General features: G+C 45.3%; 2 protein-coding genes across 4 annotated transcripts in view; one reads left to right on the top strand and one right to left on the bottom strand.

The window, feature by feature from the left end:
- The window catches only part of DNAAF5 (dynein axonemal assembly factor 5), a 64886-nt gene extending 61075 nt beyond the window's left edge, over nucleotides 1-3811 (bottom strand). Inside the window, exons 1-2 of the mRNA XM_075899536.1 lie at nucleotides 3185-3811; nucleotides 2275-2459 (exon numbers count right to left, since the gene is read on the bottom strand). Coding sequence (XP_075755651.1) covers nucleotides 2275-2459; nucleotides 3185-3737 — 738 coding nt within the window. The 5' untranslated portion in view covers nucleotides 3738-3811. The remainder of the gene's footprint in view (nucleotides 1-2274; nucleotides 2460-3184) is intronic.
- An 8895-nt stretch (nucleotides 3812-12706) lies between these two features.
- Nucleotides 12707-17906, top strand: part of PRKAR1B (protein kinase cAMP-dependent type I regulatory subunit beta) — a 159511-nt gene continuing 154311 nt past the window's right edge. For 2 of the 3 annotated variants that reach the window (XM_075899534.1, XM_014580848.3), the window contains exons 1-2: nucleotides 12713-12843; nucleotides 14193-14396. In XM_075899534.1, coding sequence (XP_075755649.1) covers nucleotides 14220-14396 — 177 coding nt within the window. In that variant the 5' untranslated portion in view covers nucleotides 12713-12843; nucleotides 14193-14219. Of the gene's footprint in view, nucleotides 12844-14192; nucleotides 14397-17906 lie in introns of all 3 variants that reach the window. The other variant, XM_075899535.1, reaches the window with a different exon arrangement.

The raw sequence follows: 17906 nt of genomic DNA, 5'->3' as shown, positions 1-17906 counted from the left end.
ACACACACACACACACACACACACACACACACACACACATCTCCCAACCCAACACATACATGAGTTGTTGTTATTTTTACTGCTTGCAAAGTGTGTTATTTTTGGTTTTTGACTGGTGTGTGCATTTCATTATTTTCATTTAACTCTTATGCTTAAATTGAATTCTTTGAGTAGTGAGTTCTAAAATGCCTAACTTGTCATGACTGAGGTAATTATCCCTATGGCAATTGCTGCTCCTGGACATGACTAGCATGTCTCTGCAGCCCCTGAGGGAGGCAGAGCAGGGGGTCTCCACATACTGTCTTTGCTTGCAGGCACCGCTCCTGTAGCTCTCATTGAACAGTGATGGGGAACTGTGGTCAGTAGAAGCTGTGGGCTCAGTGCCTGCAGACGAGGTGCAGCACATGGCACCATGGAGCCACTGCTGCACATGCCAGCTGCTTTCAGGAGTGGTGGAGGACCAGGGCAGGAGTAAGCCTGCTTTAACCCCACTGCTCCACCACCCAGAAGCAGTCTCAGTCAAGTGGTGCCCAGCCAGAGCCTGTATCCTGAATCCCTGTCCCAGTCCTGAATCCCCTCCTGCACCCAACGTCCTGCCCCAGAAGTGAGTCCTCCTGTATCCAAAACTCCTTCCTAGTGCTCGCACCCTGAACCACCTCCTGGACCCCAATCCCTTGCCCTGGGCTAAACCCAGAGCCCCTCCCACACTCTGAACCCTTTGGCCTAAGATCAGAGCCTGCACCCCAACCCCCTACCCCAGCCTGGTCAAAGTGAATGAGGCTCAGGGATGAAGAGGGATGGAGTGAGCAGAGTCAGGCCTCCAAGAAGGTATGGAGCAGGGGCAGGGCCTCAGAGAAGGGGCAGGAAGGAAGTGGGGCAAGGTTAGTTGGGTTTGAGGTAGATCTTACATTGCACTTAAACTGAAAAAGTGATCTTGTGGTTAAAAAGATTGGAGACCACTGCTTTAGAGTAAACTTTAGTGAAGTGTCTAGAAGAGCCATTTATCAAACGTATTTACAAAAACAACAACAATACAAATAATGAACTGTCATAAAAGACAAGTAAGCTTTGAGGGTGGGGGGGGGGGGGGGAAAATCAGGCAAACTACAGCAGTAGACTGCCTATATTTCCAGAGGATCATTATCTTAGCCCATCATTCCCAGAAGGAGAGCTCCAACATACAGTATTTCCATTTAAATGGTGGACAAATTCGGACTCATTCTAAATCACAGTAGTTCTTGGAGGAAGTACCTTATGGAATAAGGAAAAAATCATGGCATCCTCTGCTAATTTTTTTTTTTAAATAACAATATTCATTTATACAGTGCATTTTAAGCAAGGCTCTCTCTCAAAGATTACCACTTGTGATATAGATATGATATATTATAGATTTTATGAGACTCCATTTAACCTAAAATGTTTGTGTTCCCCCACCCTGAGATAATATTCTTCATAGGCACTCAGTCCTGCTAGCTGGCCCAATTCAGTAAGTACTTAACTTTATGTACATGAATAATCACATTAAAAGTCAATGGAACCAATCATATGCTTAAATGTGTACATAAGTGTTTTGCTGGATCAGGCCAGAATGCTCAGTCCTTTGCTATATCAAACCCTAAGATTGCAAGGAGAACATAAACGCTATTACTCAATTCTGTCAACCAACACTTTAGATTTTCTAGTTTACTTGGTCTTCAAAGTTCCTATTTCCTATCTACTGATACTATTATGTTCAGGAATTATTGCAAATCCCTTTAATTTTACAAAGATTTTTGTCAGCCCCTGGAGAGTCTGTCGGAGACTAAAATGTAGACACCATGTAGATTCAAGGAGGAGTCCTTCATAAAACACAGCAAAGAGTTTTCAATTATACACATATTACTAAGGGTCAAAGAACTAATGGACCAGAATTCTAGAAGTATTTAGGCACTGAACCTCAACAAAAACCTGGCCCTAAGAGACGTCTTCAAAATTAGGTAACAAGGGGTAGTATAGACTGGAACACAATCCAGAACTTCTGATACTAGTCTACATGCCCTTCCGCAAAAAGTTTAGTATTACAAGTACATGCCGTCCTCCTTCATTTTTTATTCTCTCTCCTTGATGGCCAATTTTTACTTGGTCAATTTTGTACATTAACATAGAAACACTTTAATTCAGCTGAAGATAGGAACACAATTTAACGCATGTCGTAAAAAGTTATTACATTATTTTTATCCCTAAAGTATGTTAATGAAGATGGGGCACAATCTGGACAAAAGAAAGTAGAATTACCTGAGGAATCTCATCAAAAAGTCGTTGGGCCAGATGAGAGAGAACATCGTCTACAGATTTTCCATTGCCAAACTCTATCACTGTTCCTGTGGCCTGAATCACAGCAACACGGACTCTGAAGTGCTGGTGTGAAATTGTTTGCATTAAGGGTTTTATCAAAAATTCTGACTGCATATGAAAGTGTTCTGTAACAGGAGAAAAAGAGAAAGCTCAGCTCTGCCCTTACATGTATGCATACTACACTAGACCAGTGTTTCTTAAATTATGTTCCGCGGAACACTAGTGCTCCATGAACAACTCACAGATGTGTCGCAACCTCTTTGATTTTGTTACTTCTTTGTTTTTGTCTTTTTTTGTTTTTCAATTTTCTTCAAAAAAAAATTGTCAAGGTATTCCGCATAAAAAAATATTATTGTTTGGTGTGCCATGGCCTCAAAAAGTTTAAGAAACACTGCACTAGACCTTGGGCAAACTTCACCCAGCATTTATGTACTGTCTTGGGGACATGGATCTGATTTATATCACTGTGTTTATGTATACATATGGTCCCATTTGGTATAATGGTTAGACTGGAATAGCAGCACATTTCGCTGCCAGTCCCATGACCATCCCAGCTCCCTGCTCCTTTTCCAGCAGGTTTCCTGTAATCCTATCCCTTCTACCCTGCTCTCTACTCCCCCATCCCGTTAGGATGGCCAGGTGCTGTCCACATACCTGCAACTCCTCCAGCCAGGTGCCCTGCACTCTGAGTTCCATCTCCAATTCACCTGCTTCATCCTCAGGGCCACTTTCAATGCTCCCTGCCTTCCCTCACCATCGCCCCCCTCCCCACTTCTCGCCAGGCCCGAGCGCAGGACCCTGTGCACCTGCAGCTGGCAAGCCACTCCCGGAGCCCTTCCCCGAGTCCCACCTGGCATAGCCCTGGCGCTGGCGGCCGCACACCTGCAGCTTTCACGCTTGACCTCGGGGTAGGGGTCGAGGAGAGTGGCCTGCAGGATGCGGATGACCTCGGGCAGGTAAGGAGCCAGAGCGGTGCCGCAGAGCTCCAGCAGGAGGCCCAAGAGCTGGATGAGGGCCAGGCGCAGCTCCTCGCAGGGCTCGTGCACCTGTCCCTGCGGCGGGCAGAGGCGCTGGGCCAGGGCCGGCAGCAGGCAGGGCAGGGCCTCGGCGGGCCGGGCGCCGCGGCTCAGGCCGTGGCAGGTGAGCTGGACGGCCAGCTCCCGGCAGCGCTCGGCCGGATCCCCCACCAGGCACCTCACCAGCGGCCGCAGCAGCTGCTTGGCGAAGACCTCCTGCAGCACCAGGGCCGAGAGCGGCCGCTCCTGCACCTCGGCCCGGATGGCCCGCAGCGCCCGCAGCCGCGCATCCCGGCCGGGCTCCTGCAGGCCGCTCAGGTGCCGGGCCAGCCCCTGCGCCACCTCGGCGGCCCGCCGTTGGTCACCCAGAGCCCCGTCCTCCGCCATGCGGGATCGTCGCTAGGGAGGCCGCCCGCGGCGCCCCGTTACTAAGGACTCTGCACGCCTCGCGGCCGCTTTCACGACACCTACTCAGACGCTTTACGGCACTGTTGACGGGCGAGAAACTTTATTGGCAGGCTCCGCTGCCGGACAGCGACACTAGGGGCGGGGCGGGGCGGGGGCGGGGCTCGCTCAGCCAATCCGTCCCACGTTGACGCTTCCAGAGTGCCAGAGTTCTATGGAGGGGCGGGGTTCAGTGGTGAGAGTGCACAGCTGGCTGTTTCACACTGCTGGGTTTGCACTAGTGTAGTGATTAACCCATAAGCCAAAGCCTATAGGTTAATGCTATAGATTACAGGCATTTCCCTCCCCCCCCCCACCTTTGCCAGTAAATTTTTTAGCAGGCTGGCCAGCAGTCCAGCTCAGCTCTGGTTCATGCTGGTCTAGAACCTACCCCTGGTGTGGCTCTGCATTTAAGTGTATTAGGAGCCAGGTGAGCAGGCAGCTCAGCTACTGCTGGGTCCAGGAGCTCAGACTCCCCCTTAGACAGAGGCTGTTCCCACCCCAAGCTGCTGCCTCTTTATGAGAGGGAGCAGCACAGGGTGACAGGCAGCTGGTCTAGGAGGGGTGCTGGTTTTTAAACTGGCTCCCCTGCTGGACCAGCTTCTGCCTGGCAACTTGCACTGTTGCCTCTGATACACTGGCTACTGGCCATGCCGCTGGGGACTATAGAATAGTTGACTAACCGATAAGAATTCATGAGGTTACTCGACGATTCAATGAACCGATATTTAGGATAATAGAATCATAGATCTGAAAGAGACCTCAGGAGGTCATCAAGTCCAGCACCCTGCCCAAGGTAGGTCCAATCCCAACTAACATCCCTAGTTTAATTTCCATGGGGTCTTGGGCCAGTCATTGTGCATCTCCCCTCCCTCAGGTTTCCCATGCATTTACCGGTACCAACACCATTTACAATGCCCTTGCTGATCCTGACTCGGCGCAGCACTCGCTGGCGCCTATTATTCTGTCTCCTGGGTGAAGAGTTTGCTTTGAGTTCATATTCACCAGTGATCAGAGTGCAACACTGTGATTGCATAGCGTAAGTACATGTTGAAGGGGGCAGTCCCAAAAAAATAAGCTTGAATGGGAATTTAAAAACCCAGAGTGCTGCTCTTTGCTTTGTCATATAATCACCCTATCTTTGACGGAAGAGCTTGTCAAAGTGTAGCGAATCATTAAATTGGGGGTATTGATATTCGTTCTCCCCGTCTGCATCCCCCTCTGTCTGCTTGCTGGTTCTTGGCCAGTCCCATCTCCTGAAAGGCATTGCTGCTTTAAATGTTAAAAAGAACCCCCATGGAACTTTTGGAGCCTCACGAAATTTTGCAAGGTGATGTTAATGAATGTCAGAGTGTTTAAAATTGCCTACAAATTGTTAGTCCCAATCCTGTGATTAGCCCTATGGGGATGATCCAAGTGCAGATTCAGGGCCTTTTTTGTATCCTTGTATAGCAATGATTGCACAGTGCTTTGAAGATGTAAAGTGTTAATTAAAGGTGAAGGCTACATTCTTTAGAAATTGGGTGTGTAATAATAGGTATCTAAATCCATAATCTCTCAGAGATCTGGGCTTCCTTCAGTTGCATACTGCATTCAAAAGCAGCAGTGCGGATGACACTAAGATAGGGGGAGAGGTAGATACGCTGGAGGGCAGGGATAGGGTCCAGAGTGACCTAGACAGATTAGAAGTTTGGGCCAAAAGAAATCTGATGAGGTTCAACAAAGACAAGTGTAGAGTACTGCACTTGGGACAGAGGAATCCCAACCATTCTTACAGGCTGGGGATCAACTGGCTAAGTAGCAGTTCTGCAGAAAAGGACCTGAGGATTACAGTGGATGAGAAGCTGCATATGAGTCAACAATGTGCCCTTGTAGCCAAGAAGGCTAATGGCATATTGGGGTGCATTAGGAGGAGCACTGCCAGCAGATCCAGAGAAGTGATTATTCCCCTTTATTGGGCTCTGGTGAGGCCACATCTGGAGTATTGTGTCCAGTTCTGGGCCCCGCAGGATAGAAAGGATGTGGATGCATTGAAAAAGGTCCAGTGGAGGGCGACCAAAATGATTAGGGGGCTGGAGCGCATGACCTATAAGGAAAGCCTGAAGGATTTGGGTTTGTTTAGTCTGCAGAAGAGGGGATTTGATAGCAGCCTTCAACTTCCTGCAGGGAGGTTCCAAAGAGGATGGAGAAAGGCTGTTCTCAGTAGTGATGGATGGCAGAACAAGGAGCAATGGGCTCAAGTTACAGTGGGGGTGGTGTGAGTTGGATATTAGGAAAAACTATTTATCTAGGAGTGTGGTGAAGTCCTGGAATGAGTTATCTAGGGAGGTGGTGGAATCTCAATCCCCCCTCACTCTTCTCTTCCGCAGACTAAACACACCCAAAACCTTCAGTCTCTCCTATCACTTTCGTCGCCCTCCCCTGGATCCTCTCCAATGTGTCCACATCCTTTCTATAATGGGGGGCCCAGAACTGGACACAATATTCTAGATGTGGCCTCACTTCCATCCCAAGTGCAGGACTCTACACTTGTCCTTGTTGAACCTCATCAGATTTCTTCTGGCCCAATCTTCTAATCTGTTTAGGTCACTCTGGATCCTATCCCTGCACTCCAGTGTATTTACCTCTCCCCCTAGCTTAGTGTCATCTGCCAACTTGTGAGGGTGCAATCCATCCCCTCATCCAGGTCATTAATAAAGATGTTGAACAAAACCAGTCCAAGAATAAATCCTTGGGGCACTCCGCTAAAAACCGACTGACAACCTGACATCGAGCTGTTGATCACTACCCATTGGGCCTGACAGTCTAGCCAGCTTTCTATCCATTTTACAGTCCATTTATCTAATCCATATTCCTTTAACTTGCTGGCAAGAATATTGTGTGTGACCGTATCAAAAGCTTTGCTAAAGTCAAGGTATATCACATCCACTGACTTTCCCATATCTACAGAGCCAGTTACCTCATCATAGAAGCTAATCAGATTGGTCAGGCACGATTTGCCCTTCATGAATCCATATTGACTATTCCTGATCACTTTCCTCTCTTCCAAATGCTTCAAAATGGTTTCCTTGAGGATCTCCTCCATGTTTTTTTCCAGGGACTGAGATAAGGCTGACAGGTCTGTAGTTCCCTGGATTGTCCTTCTTCCCTTTTTTAAAGATGGGTACTACATTTGCCTTTTTCCAATCTTCCGGGATCTCTCCTGATCTCCAAGAGTTTTCAAAGATAATGGCCAAAGACTCCATGATGACACTTGCCAGCTCCCTCAGTACCCTCAGATGCATTAAATCTGGACCCATGGATTTGTGTATGTTTAGCTTTTTTAAATAGTTCCAAACTTGTTCTTTCCCCACCAAGGGCTGTCCACCTCTTTCCCATACTGCATTGCCTAGTGCATTTGTCTAGGAGCTGACCTTGTCCGTAAAGACAGAGACAAAGAAAGCATTGAATACTTCAGCTTTTCCCATATCATCTGTCACTAGGTTACCTCTCTCATCCAGTAAGGGCCCCACACCCTCTCTGATCACCCTCGTATTGCTAACATGCCTGTAGAAACCTGTCTTGTTATCCTTCACATACCTTGCTAGCTGCAATTCCAGTTATGCTTTTGCCTTCCTGATAACTGTCCTGCATTCTTGAGCAATATATTTATAGTCCTCCCTAGTCATCCATCCAAGTTTCCCCTTCTTGTAAGCTTCCTTTTTGTGTTTAAGCTCACCAAGGATGTCCCCAGTAAGCCAATCTGGTCGCCTAACATATTTGCTTTTCTTGTTGCGCATTGGGATGGTTTCTTCCCGTGCCTTTAATTCTTTAAAATACTGCCAGCTCTCCTGGACTCCTTTCCCGTTCATGTAAGCATCCCAGGGAATCCTGTCCATCAGTTCTCTGAAGGAGTCAAAGTCTGCTCTTCTGAAGTCCAGGGTGTGTATTTTGCTTTCTTCCTTTGGTCAGGATCCTGAAATCTACCATCTCATATCACTGCTTCCCAGGTTGTCACGCACCTCTACTTCCCCTACTAGTTCCTCCCTGTTTGTGAGCAGCAGGTCAAGCTGAGCATGGCCCCTGGTCAGTTCCTTCAGCACTTGTACCAAGAAGTTATCCCTAACATTCTCCAAAAACTTCCTGGATTGTCTGTGTACAGCTGTATTGGTCTCCCAACAGATGTCAGGGTGATTAAAGTCGCCCATGAGAACCAGGGCCTGCGATCTGGAAGCGTCTCTCAGTTGTCCGAAGAAAGCCTTGTCTACCTCATCCACCTGATCTGGCGGTCTATAGCAGACTCCAACCAGAGCATCATCCCTCTTGCTTCAACGTCTAGACTCTCTGCTGTCTTTTCTCCCTCTAAATACTGGAGCTCTGAGCAATCATAGTGCTCTCTTACATACAATGCAACTCCTTCTCCTTTTATCCCCCGACTGTTGTTCCTGAACAGTTTATACCCTTCCATGACAGTGCTCCAGTCATGCGAGTCATCCCACCAAGTCTCCGTTATTCCAATCAAATCATCTGATACCTTGTGGCATCAAGTCCCACAAGTTAATTACATGTTAGATAAAAGTACATCTTTTTATCTTTTTAAATGTTTTGAATTTGTTTTGCTGAATGTCTCCTCATTCTTGTAAACAGAATAGAGGATGTAAATAGAAACACTTGATTATTTTCCCTTTATCATTCATTATTTTATACCTCAGTCATATTCCCTCTTTTCATTTTCTAAATTAAACAGTCCTCATTTTCAGTTTCTTCTTATGTAGCAATAATTCCTTTTCACTTTTTTTTTACTATCTCTTCATCACTTTCTACCTTTTTGAAGATGGTGTAGTCACAGTAAGAACATGACATCAATATTTTTAATATTAGTGTCTCTCTCATTCTTTATGATGCATCGTGCTTGTCTGACCACATGGCTGTCTACGCTGCCCCTGTTTTGCGCAAAAAATATGCAGAAGAGGTGAAGCTTGGAATATTGCCGTGCCTCATTTGTGCAGGAGGCTTTTGTGCAAGAGCCGTTCTTCCGCATTTTTTTCAGGAAAAGAGAAGCCCTTGCTCAAGATGGGGTTTTTGCACAAAAATGGAGCCTAATTAATTATGCACATGAGACGTGATATTCAACGCTTTGCCTCATTTGCATATTTTTTGCGCAAAATGGGGGCAGTATAGACATAGCCCTACTGTACATTGTGTAGATATGGGACTGTGGTCAACTAGATAATTTTCCTGATGGGTTTCAATTCATTTAGAACCTAGCAATTGTTATGAGTAATTAAAGTTATTCTTTTCAAATTATCTTGAATTTACTGACACTGAATTTCATCTGCAATTACACTGCTTATTTTCCTAGTTTTCTTTGGACTTTCTGGAGTTCTTTAGAGTCTTGTCTACTATTGACTAGCCTAAATAATGTTTGTGTTATTTTCCGGTTTTTCCACTTAATTGTTGTCCCATTTTTTCTAAACCATTAATGGGTTTATTATACACTAGCTGTCCTAGTTTATATTTTTAAGATATCATTTTATTACCTTTTACCCTGTTATTATTTAGGGTATATCTATACCAGGAAAATGGAGGTGTGTAAGAAAATATGTTCACTCACATGTTTGCCCTCTCCCACTTGCCCCCCAAAAGCCTAGGAAATTACATTGCATGTGCTGAAAGTTACCAAATCTGGTCTTTGGGGAACCATATGGTCAGTCTGTGTAGGCGACAGAGCTTTCTTAGGGGCTGGACTGAGAGGCTATGTCAACACTACAAGGTTTTTGCGCAAAAATGCTGATTTTTGCGCAAAAACCGGTGGAGCGTCTACACTTCAAGTGCTATTTTGCGCAAAAAAAAATTACAGTAAATCAACAGGACAGAGGGCTTTTGTCAGTAGAGTTATTCCTCTCCCCACGAGGAATAACTCCTTTTTGCACTACAGCTCTTGCGCAAAAGGCATGTATGTGTGCTCTGCCGGGGTTTCTTGCTCAAAAAGAGACTATCAGAAAAAGCACAGGTGCTCTGATGGCCATTCTGTTAATGGCCTTTAGAGCTTTCTTGCGCAAGAGTATCCATGCAGTGTGGATGCTCTCTTGAGTAAGAGCACATCGCTTTTGTGATGCACTTTTGAGTTGTGGACACGCTTTTATGCAAGAAGTTTTTGCAGAAGATCTTGTCCGCAAAAAGCTTCTTGCACAAAAACCCTGCAGTGTAGACAAAGATAGAGGATGGAATGAATTCCCCAGGGATTTTCAGACCATCACAAACATTCCCACCTTCTATTCCAAGTGCAAGACACATTTCTGATCTGCCTTCTCTAACAATTACATAGCAGCATATACATTTAGAAGACCGAACACAATTCTTTTGTGACTGATGAACTCCTCTCTGCCAGCTGACAAGATTTCTGGTATGGTATATTCTAGTTCAACAAAATATGGCACATGAAGTCTTACAGGGTCACACTGATCATTGATATCCTTGTGAAATGTATGTATGGATACTATGCAAAGACTTATGTATGTCTATTGAAAATCTGCTTTGAAGTCTATATCAAGGAGGTTTGGCAAACTGGCTTTCTGCCCTGCAAAAGAGGTTTATTCACCTGCTGTTGGCATGTAAATTAAATACTGTAAGTTATGACCAAGAAGAGTCATTTACATATGAAGTCAATGGGAGGATGTGAAATCAACAGGGAGGCAGCACTATGGAAACCAGAGTCTATTTTGAATCTGGGGACGGTCAGTGAACTTTTAGGGATATAAGGAGAAGGCAAGGAAAACACTCCTTCATTCTCCACCTAGGAGGCAATTTGGTTGTGTGATTACATTCATGAAAATGGGATTGCAACAAGCCTTGGTTAAAATGCTGCAAAAGACATTTGCAATGAGATAAATTCCTTTAGACAGAAGATTAGCTTATTAAGTTTAGTCTCTAGAAATCATGTTATGATTTTGTTCTGTACATAACTTTTGGTTTTCATTATCCTTACTGTCCTTTGACTCTGATAATAAATATATTGTTGTTTCCACTATATAACCAAGTGTTGGGGATATTAAGCTAGGTGCTGATCCGAAGTTGAATCATCCAAGTTGGTGTGTAAACTTTCCCTTTGGGAACAGCAGACGTGCTGTTTCTGGGAGCATTTGGTGAATAAATAGCCAGACACTACAGGGGAACACGTGCTTCCAAAGGGTTTGGAGATGGGGTGCACCTATTGTTTACCTGGAAAGCAAAGAAGGGCTGGCTTAGCTAAGAGGGGAGTGCTTGGTGGCTCATAGGTTGGTAGTATTTGGAAGCTGACACCCAGTTAAGTACACATAAGTTTCTTTTATGCTGGAGGCAGGGTACCCCTAGAACTTATACTGTGCACATGGTTCCACTCCTGTAAAGAAAATGTGTCTCATGACACAGATTAGTCAGTTTGTTATTGCACTACTGGAAGACAATGTTCCCTCTAATCTTTTCCATCCATGTGCAGATTTTTTCATCCACATGTATAATTCATTTTTCTATGTGCACTGCCAGGAGAAATACAAACCTAGCTTTGGGTGCTCTGCTAATCAGCTAGGCAGCATTTGAATCTCTCCTGAGCCAACACATAAGCTCGCAGCTTACAGGGAACACCGCTGGAAAACACTCAGATGCTTATGAGGTTTGTATAAGAAGGACAAAATGGTAGCACATTGGGAATCAGCCTGAGCATTTCACAGGACCAGAATTGCTGCAATATCATAGGGCAGAGAGGCAGTTTCTGAAAGTGACCATCCCTAAACCTTTAAGAGTTTACCGGTCAAATCCAGCCATTTCAGCTTGATCTGGACATTAACTGGCAGTCAATGGTGAACGTGGAGCACAGGTGTAAGGGGCATGTCCAGTGAGATGTTGTTGATAAGCCACTGCTTTAAAACACAAGGGCTGTGTTTAGACTGGCAAGTTAAGCAGCTGCTTTTGCAGAAAAACTTGCCAGCTGTCTACACTGGCCGCTTGAATTTCCGCAAGAACACTGACGATCTCATGTAAGATCGTCAGTGTTCTTGCAGAAATACTGTGCTGCTCCCGTTCGGGCAAAAGCCCTCTTGCGCAAATCATTTGAACAAGAGGGCCAGTGTAGACAGCACAGTACTGTTTTGCGCAAAAAAGCCCCGATGGCTAAAATGGCAATCAGGGCTTTTTTGCGCAAAACTGCGTCTAGATTGGCACAGACGCTTTTCTGCAAAAAGTGCTTTTGATGTAAAGCGTCCGTGTCAATCTAGACGCGCTTTTCCGAAAATGCTTTTAATGGAAAACTTTTCAGTTAAAAGCATTTCCAGAAAATCATGCCAGTGTAGACGTAGCCAAGAAGTTTCAAGGCATAGCTCCAAGGCAAACCCACTACAGTAATCTAACCAGGAGGTGACAAGGCACAGGCAGCCAAAAGGATGCAGGCCTCATGCCAGAAGACAATAAGCATGTGTGGATGCAGCAAGACTCCTAGAGTATGAGCCACAGAACCGGACAAATGGCTATGCCTGCCAAAGAGGGGGCACCCCTATCACAGCTGGATTTTCTCAGCCCCTTTCCTCCACCTGTTAAACACCAGCCCAAAAATCAAGCCCCAGATGCCCAGGGCACCTTTTTAGAGATGGCAGGTTGAAGGGGGGAATTACCCTCCTCCTTGGGCATAGCTGTCTGTCTCTCTCACGCTGCGGTCCCGGGGGCAGGCTGCGTGCCCCTCCTTTGGGGCCTCCCCCCCCCAGCCTGCTCCCAGGATCAGAGCCTGCCTTTGCCTGCAGGAGATGGGGAGGGAGGCTGTGCTTATGCGTGACTGACAGCAGCCGGGACTTCCTGCAGGGGAGCTGCTGCAGAGCCCGACCGCTTTGTATGTGAGCTATCTGGGGGTGGGGGGCAGGGCGGTGAAGGGGAACCCTCGGCTGGAGACCTTGCGCTGCTGCCAAGGCAGAGGAAAGGTAGCAGAAGCAGCGGCTGGGGAAGGAGGCAGCGGCTGCACTGCAGAATAACAGGAGCCCCCACCCCCCTCGTGCAGAAGGGAAGAGAGAGAAGAGCTGCTGCTGTCACTGCTCCAGCAAGTCAGGTATTTACACGGCCCTCGCACTCCCCATCCCTTCCCCACGGCTGCTCTTGTCCCCTTGCCCGGCTGGGAACCCTCGCGCCCTCCTTCCTCCCTGGGGTTGACAGCCCCTTTCCCTCTCCATCCCCTCCCCCACCCTGGCTCGGGCGCTGCACTCCAGCAACAATAGGTTTATTTCAGCACCCAGCCTGCTGCTCGTGGTGGAGGGGAGCGGGCGATTATTTACCCCCGCGTGGTGCCATTCACAAAGGCAGGGAGATGCTCTGATGGGGAGGGGGGTGTCGTCTGAGGCATTGGGACAATTGAAAGGAGAGAAGATGCCCCCTTTCCTACCTCCCCCATCCGAAAACAAATCCCCGTCCAGATTGAGGTTCTCTCGTTTCATTGTCAAACACACACAGCTACATTTTCTCTCTCGCTGGAGGGAGAGGCTTGACAAACTGCTTTCAAATGAATTCTCGGGAGGAAGGGGTTTCCCTCCAAATAGGCTGTAAGAGATAACCCTCAACCTAAGCCCAAGTTTCAGTTAGTTGCAGGGAGAATTGCCTCCTTTGACATTCATTTTGAGCCAGGTTTATAGGAGCATCTGGTTCTTGTGATGAAGGATTTTGCTGTGTCGTTTTTGTTCCAAAGGAACATTTAAGCATCTCTATTGTTTTCTTTAAAAAAAAAAGATCCCTCTTGTTTGAAATGGTCCCTTCCTGAAACATGCCTGCCAGTTGAAAGCAAACCTCAAATGATGCTCTGATGGAAATTGAGAGGTGACAAAACTTAAATTATCTTCTGACATAAGTAAATTAATATTAATGTAATATACCACAAACCTATGTCCCTTTAGTTTGAACTAGGGTGAACAAACATTAATTGGAGGAATCAAACATGGTTTTCTTTCATCGCCAAACTCCCCTTTTGTGCAAGACAGATGCCCCACATATGTATGGTTTTTTTTAAGGGAGGGTTAAAAGTACTTTTGTAGAGACAGATGCCCCTCCATCTTCTACAAAAATCTAGGACCCTGAAGAGAGAGAGCTAGATTCCATTTGTATGCTGATAGGGACATTACTTTAAATTGTCATTTAGCAGATATCTTTAAAACTCACATTGTGCAAGATTTATTGCACTATTGCTTTCAAATGTTGAAGAATGTCTAATAATGTGAATTTTCTTTTTGTAATTCTTGGGTATGTTGATTATGTAGAGATGACATGATTCAATATTTGCATGTAAAGTGCCACAACACTGAAATGTGTTGATTCGTTAGCTTGCGAAGAGAAGATGTACAATATTAAAATACCTTAGTTTGACTTCAGGAATTCTCTTTGATATATTAATTGCACCATTTTCTTACCTAGGTTTGTTTTCTGTTTACAAGCCTGAAGATGGCTGCTTCTTCCTCCTGCAATGTGGAAGAAGATGAGAGCCTGAAGGGATGTGAACTCTATGTTCAGAAACATAACATCCAACAGATTTTGAAAGAGTGCATTGTAAACCTTTGCATAGCAAAACCAGACCGGCCAATGAAGTTCCTTAGAGAACATTTTGAAAAATTAGAAAAGGTCAGTGACTTTCATGTAGCATCTGTTTTCAGTTTCCAAGTGTATGAGTGCACAGAATGTTCTTAAAGTTTCATATATTTGGGTGCAATTTTTTCTTAGCATCCTGCTTTAGTAGTTACCCTTTTAAAAAAGCTCTTAAGGGAAAAACTTCTGTTTGTATATGTCCATTGTAGTACTTGATTCTAGGCACAATTCCTTTTTGTGTGATAAGGGTTATAATTTCTCAGAAGATTGCAAAGATAATTGCATTGATTGGTAAAATTGATCCAGAGAGTTACAAACATTGTAACGCAGAGGGTCCTGTTCTCCAGTCCATCAGAAGGACCTTCATAGCAGAGCACCATGTGGATTTTTCCTATTCAGGTCAATGTCAGGAAGTGCAGTTTGCCCTTACCCTCATCATGGAAAGCTCCAAGTTCTGCGTAGATATTGGGAAATGCACAGGGGCCCATATGCACTGACTCCTGCCCATTTGGAGCATACAGCTCCAAAGGAGTGGTACAATACAGGGACTGTCTATACTGTGATGGCTCTGAAAAGGCATGTTGCACAGAATAGAGACATGTCATCATGCTAGGCTGAATTGGTGTGTTCCCTTACAGACAGGCATAGTGTTGCAGATTGGACCTTGCTTGATTTTTCCCTCTTCCAAGAGACCATGACATCCAAACAGACTGTGGATACTAAGAAGCACCTCCTGGTGAAGGATTTAATTTCTTAACAGAAAAGCCAGTGAAGAGCAAACAAAACGTTCACCTAAACATCTCAGCTGCATGTCTGGGTCTTTCTTAGTCTATCTGTCTGTTGCCAAAGTCTAGTGCTTACCTTCATCTAGGCTCTTCCTCAAGAGTTCTCTCAGTGCCAGACTTTGCCCCTGGAGTTAGGACTTGTGCCCTTACCAGAGTAAGGGTATGTCTACACTACCACCCTAGTTCGAACTAGTGTGGTTAATGTAGGCAACCGGAGTTGCAAATGAAGCCCGGGATTTGAATTTCCTAGGCTTCATTTGCATGTTGCCGGGCGCCGCCATTTTTAAATGTCCGCTAGTTCGGACTCCGTGCCCACGGCACGAACTAGGTAGTTTGGATTAGGCTTCCTGTTCCGAACTACCATTACTCCTTATGCATGGGGCTTTGGATCTATATCTTTAATCCTGCAAAGACGTACACAGGTACTTACTTAACTTTAACATTAAACCTAAGAGCCTATTTGTGTGCTTAAAGTAAGTGTGTAAATCTCTTCAGGATGACGGTTTAAGTTTTATACGCTTGCAACTTGACTTCATTTTTTAAAGTATTTTTATTGTAAATGTAGAATTTTAGGTTATTAGTAAAAATATGCACAGAGCAAGAAATATAATCAGTTATCTGCAAATGCAGTCAATATACTATATGTTGTGCATGCACTATATATATGAGTGTCTGTGTTTATACTGCTTATTTCATAGAATCATAGAATACTAGGACTGGAAGGGACCTCGAGAGGTCATCGAGTCCAGTCCCCTGCCCTCATGGCAGGACCAAATACTATCTAGACCATCCCTGACAGACATTTATCTAACCTACTCTTAAATATCTCCAGAGACGGGGATTCCACAACCTCTCTGGGCAATTTATTCCAGTGTTTGACTACCCTGACAGTTAGGAACTTTTCCCTAATGTCCAACCTAAACCTCCCTTGCTGCAGTTTAAGCCCATTGCTTCTTGTTCTATCTTCAGAGGCCAAGATGAACAAGTTTTCTCCCTCATCCTTATGACACCCTTTTAGATACCTGAAAACTGCTATCATGTCCCCCCTCAATCTTCTCTTTCTAAACTAAAATTTAGATTATTGTACTGTCTATATAGGATAGTATATCCCAAACGTAGGATAACGCTGAGCAGCAAATCAATTGCTTGTGAACTAGTGCCATTGAAAAGTGGTCCTCACAACCATACACTTCTTGTTGAGCTCTAACCTGACAGGATCAACACTGTACAATGATGCTGTGAAGGCAGCATTCTTTTCTCTTCTGTACAACCATCCTAGATCACACTGAGCTGTGGCCTCGTCTACACTGCAATGTTATTTCTGGATACCGGAATTTTTCGAAATAGCTATCCCGTGTTTTCACAGCAAGTCTGTTATTTCAGGCTCTCTATTCCGACATCCCTGTAAACCTCATTCTATGATGAGTAAGGGACATTTCGGTATAGTGTTTTATTTCGAAATTTGGCACTGTGTAGACAATGCCAAATGATGAAATAAGCTATTTCAAAATAGCATTGAAATAAGATACGCAATTTGCGTAGCTCAAATTGCATCTTATTTCGAGTTATGGTGCAGTGTAGATACACCCTCAATGAATAAGCATTTAGGATGATCAAGTCCAATATGGCTATGTCTAGACTTCCGCTTTTTGTCGGAAAAAGCTTTGCAAATTGTGCTCTGCAATTTGTGTACCTTTTTCCGATTGTTTTTTTAGAAGAGGCTTTTCTGAAATTTGGCCCGTCTACACTGGAGCAAATTTCAGAAAAACCTCTTCTTTTGGAAGAATGAGGAAGACAGGGCTTCCAAAAGATCATGTCTGCTCTTCTGCAAAAAATGTCGGAAGAACAGACGCATTCCTTGGATGAGTTCCTCTGGTATCCCGGAAAAACTTCGTAGTCTAGACATAGCCTATGTTGCTAGCAATATAAAATCCTCAGCCTTGCAATGTACACAGGTGCATTCCTGTCTCCATATGGAACTCACTGAAGCAGTGAATTCCCATATGGGCTCTGCATATCACATTCAGAGTCAGGACCCACAAATGCAAAACTGGCGAATCCTCTGCAAGCCGATGGCTTGAGATGGGGCAAGTTACAATTTGTAAACAAAAGTCTAGAGAATTACTTCAGTAGGGAAGAGCAAATTCAGAATAGCACTTAAGACTGAGTCAAAAATGCTGGAGGAGTTAAGACTAAAGAAATTGACTGTCTTCCATCTCCTTGCGAAGTGTTGCCATATTCCATGGACAGCTTAACTGGACAGCATTTCTGAGATAGTAAAATGACTCTTTTAAGGGAAACCAGATAGATATTTAGGATGGTTCATTCATCTTTACCAGAAGGACTTAATTATTTCAGAAATTTTTGAAGGGGTCCCAGGCAGCCCCTGGAAGGGGCCAGGCCTCGGGCAGAAGGGTCAGGATCAGGACACTTTTGTGCTTCCCCACCCACAGGCCCTGATTGGTCTGTGGATGGGGGAGCACATGAAGTCTTTGTCTCCACTTGCCCCACAAAGAGAACCGCCACGTGTTCTGATCAGCTGACAGTTCCCTCTATGCGCCCCTGCCCCTGGCGGTGGGAGGAGAATTTGCACGCTCTCCCCTTGCTCCCAGGCCAATCAGTGCTTGGGGGCGAGGGGAATGTGCAAAATCTCCTCCCTCCTTGCCTCCATTCTGCAAGGAGAGTGTGGTGCTTAGAAGCGCAGCACACTCCTTGCAGGGCAGGGGCAGAGCGGGAGGAGACTTCACGCACTTCCCCCACC

The sequence above is a fragment of the Pelodiscus sinensis genome, chromosome 16, assembly GCF_049634645.1.
Source record: "Pelodiscus sinensis isolate JC-2024 chromosome 16, ASM4963464v1, whole genome shotgun sequence".
NCBI lineage: Eukaryota > Metazoa > Chordata > Testudines > Trionychidae > Pelodiscus > Pelodiscus sinensis.
Note: the sequence above shows the minus strand (reverse complement) of the source record. Positions and strands in the feature narration are given on the sequence as shown.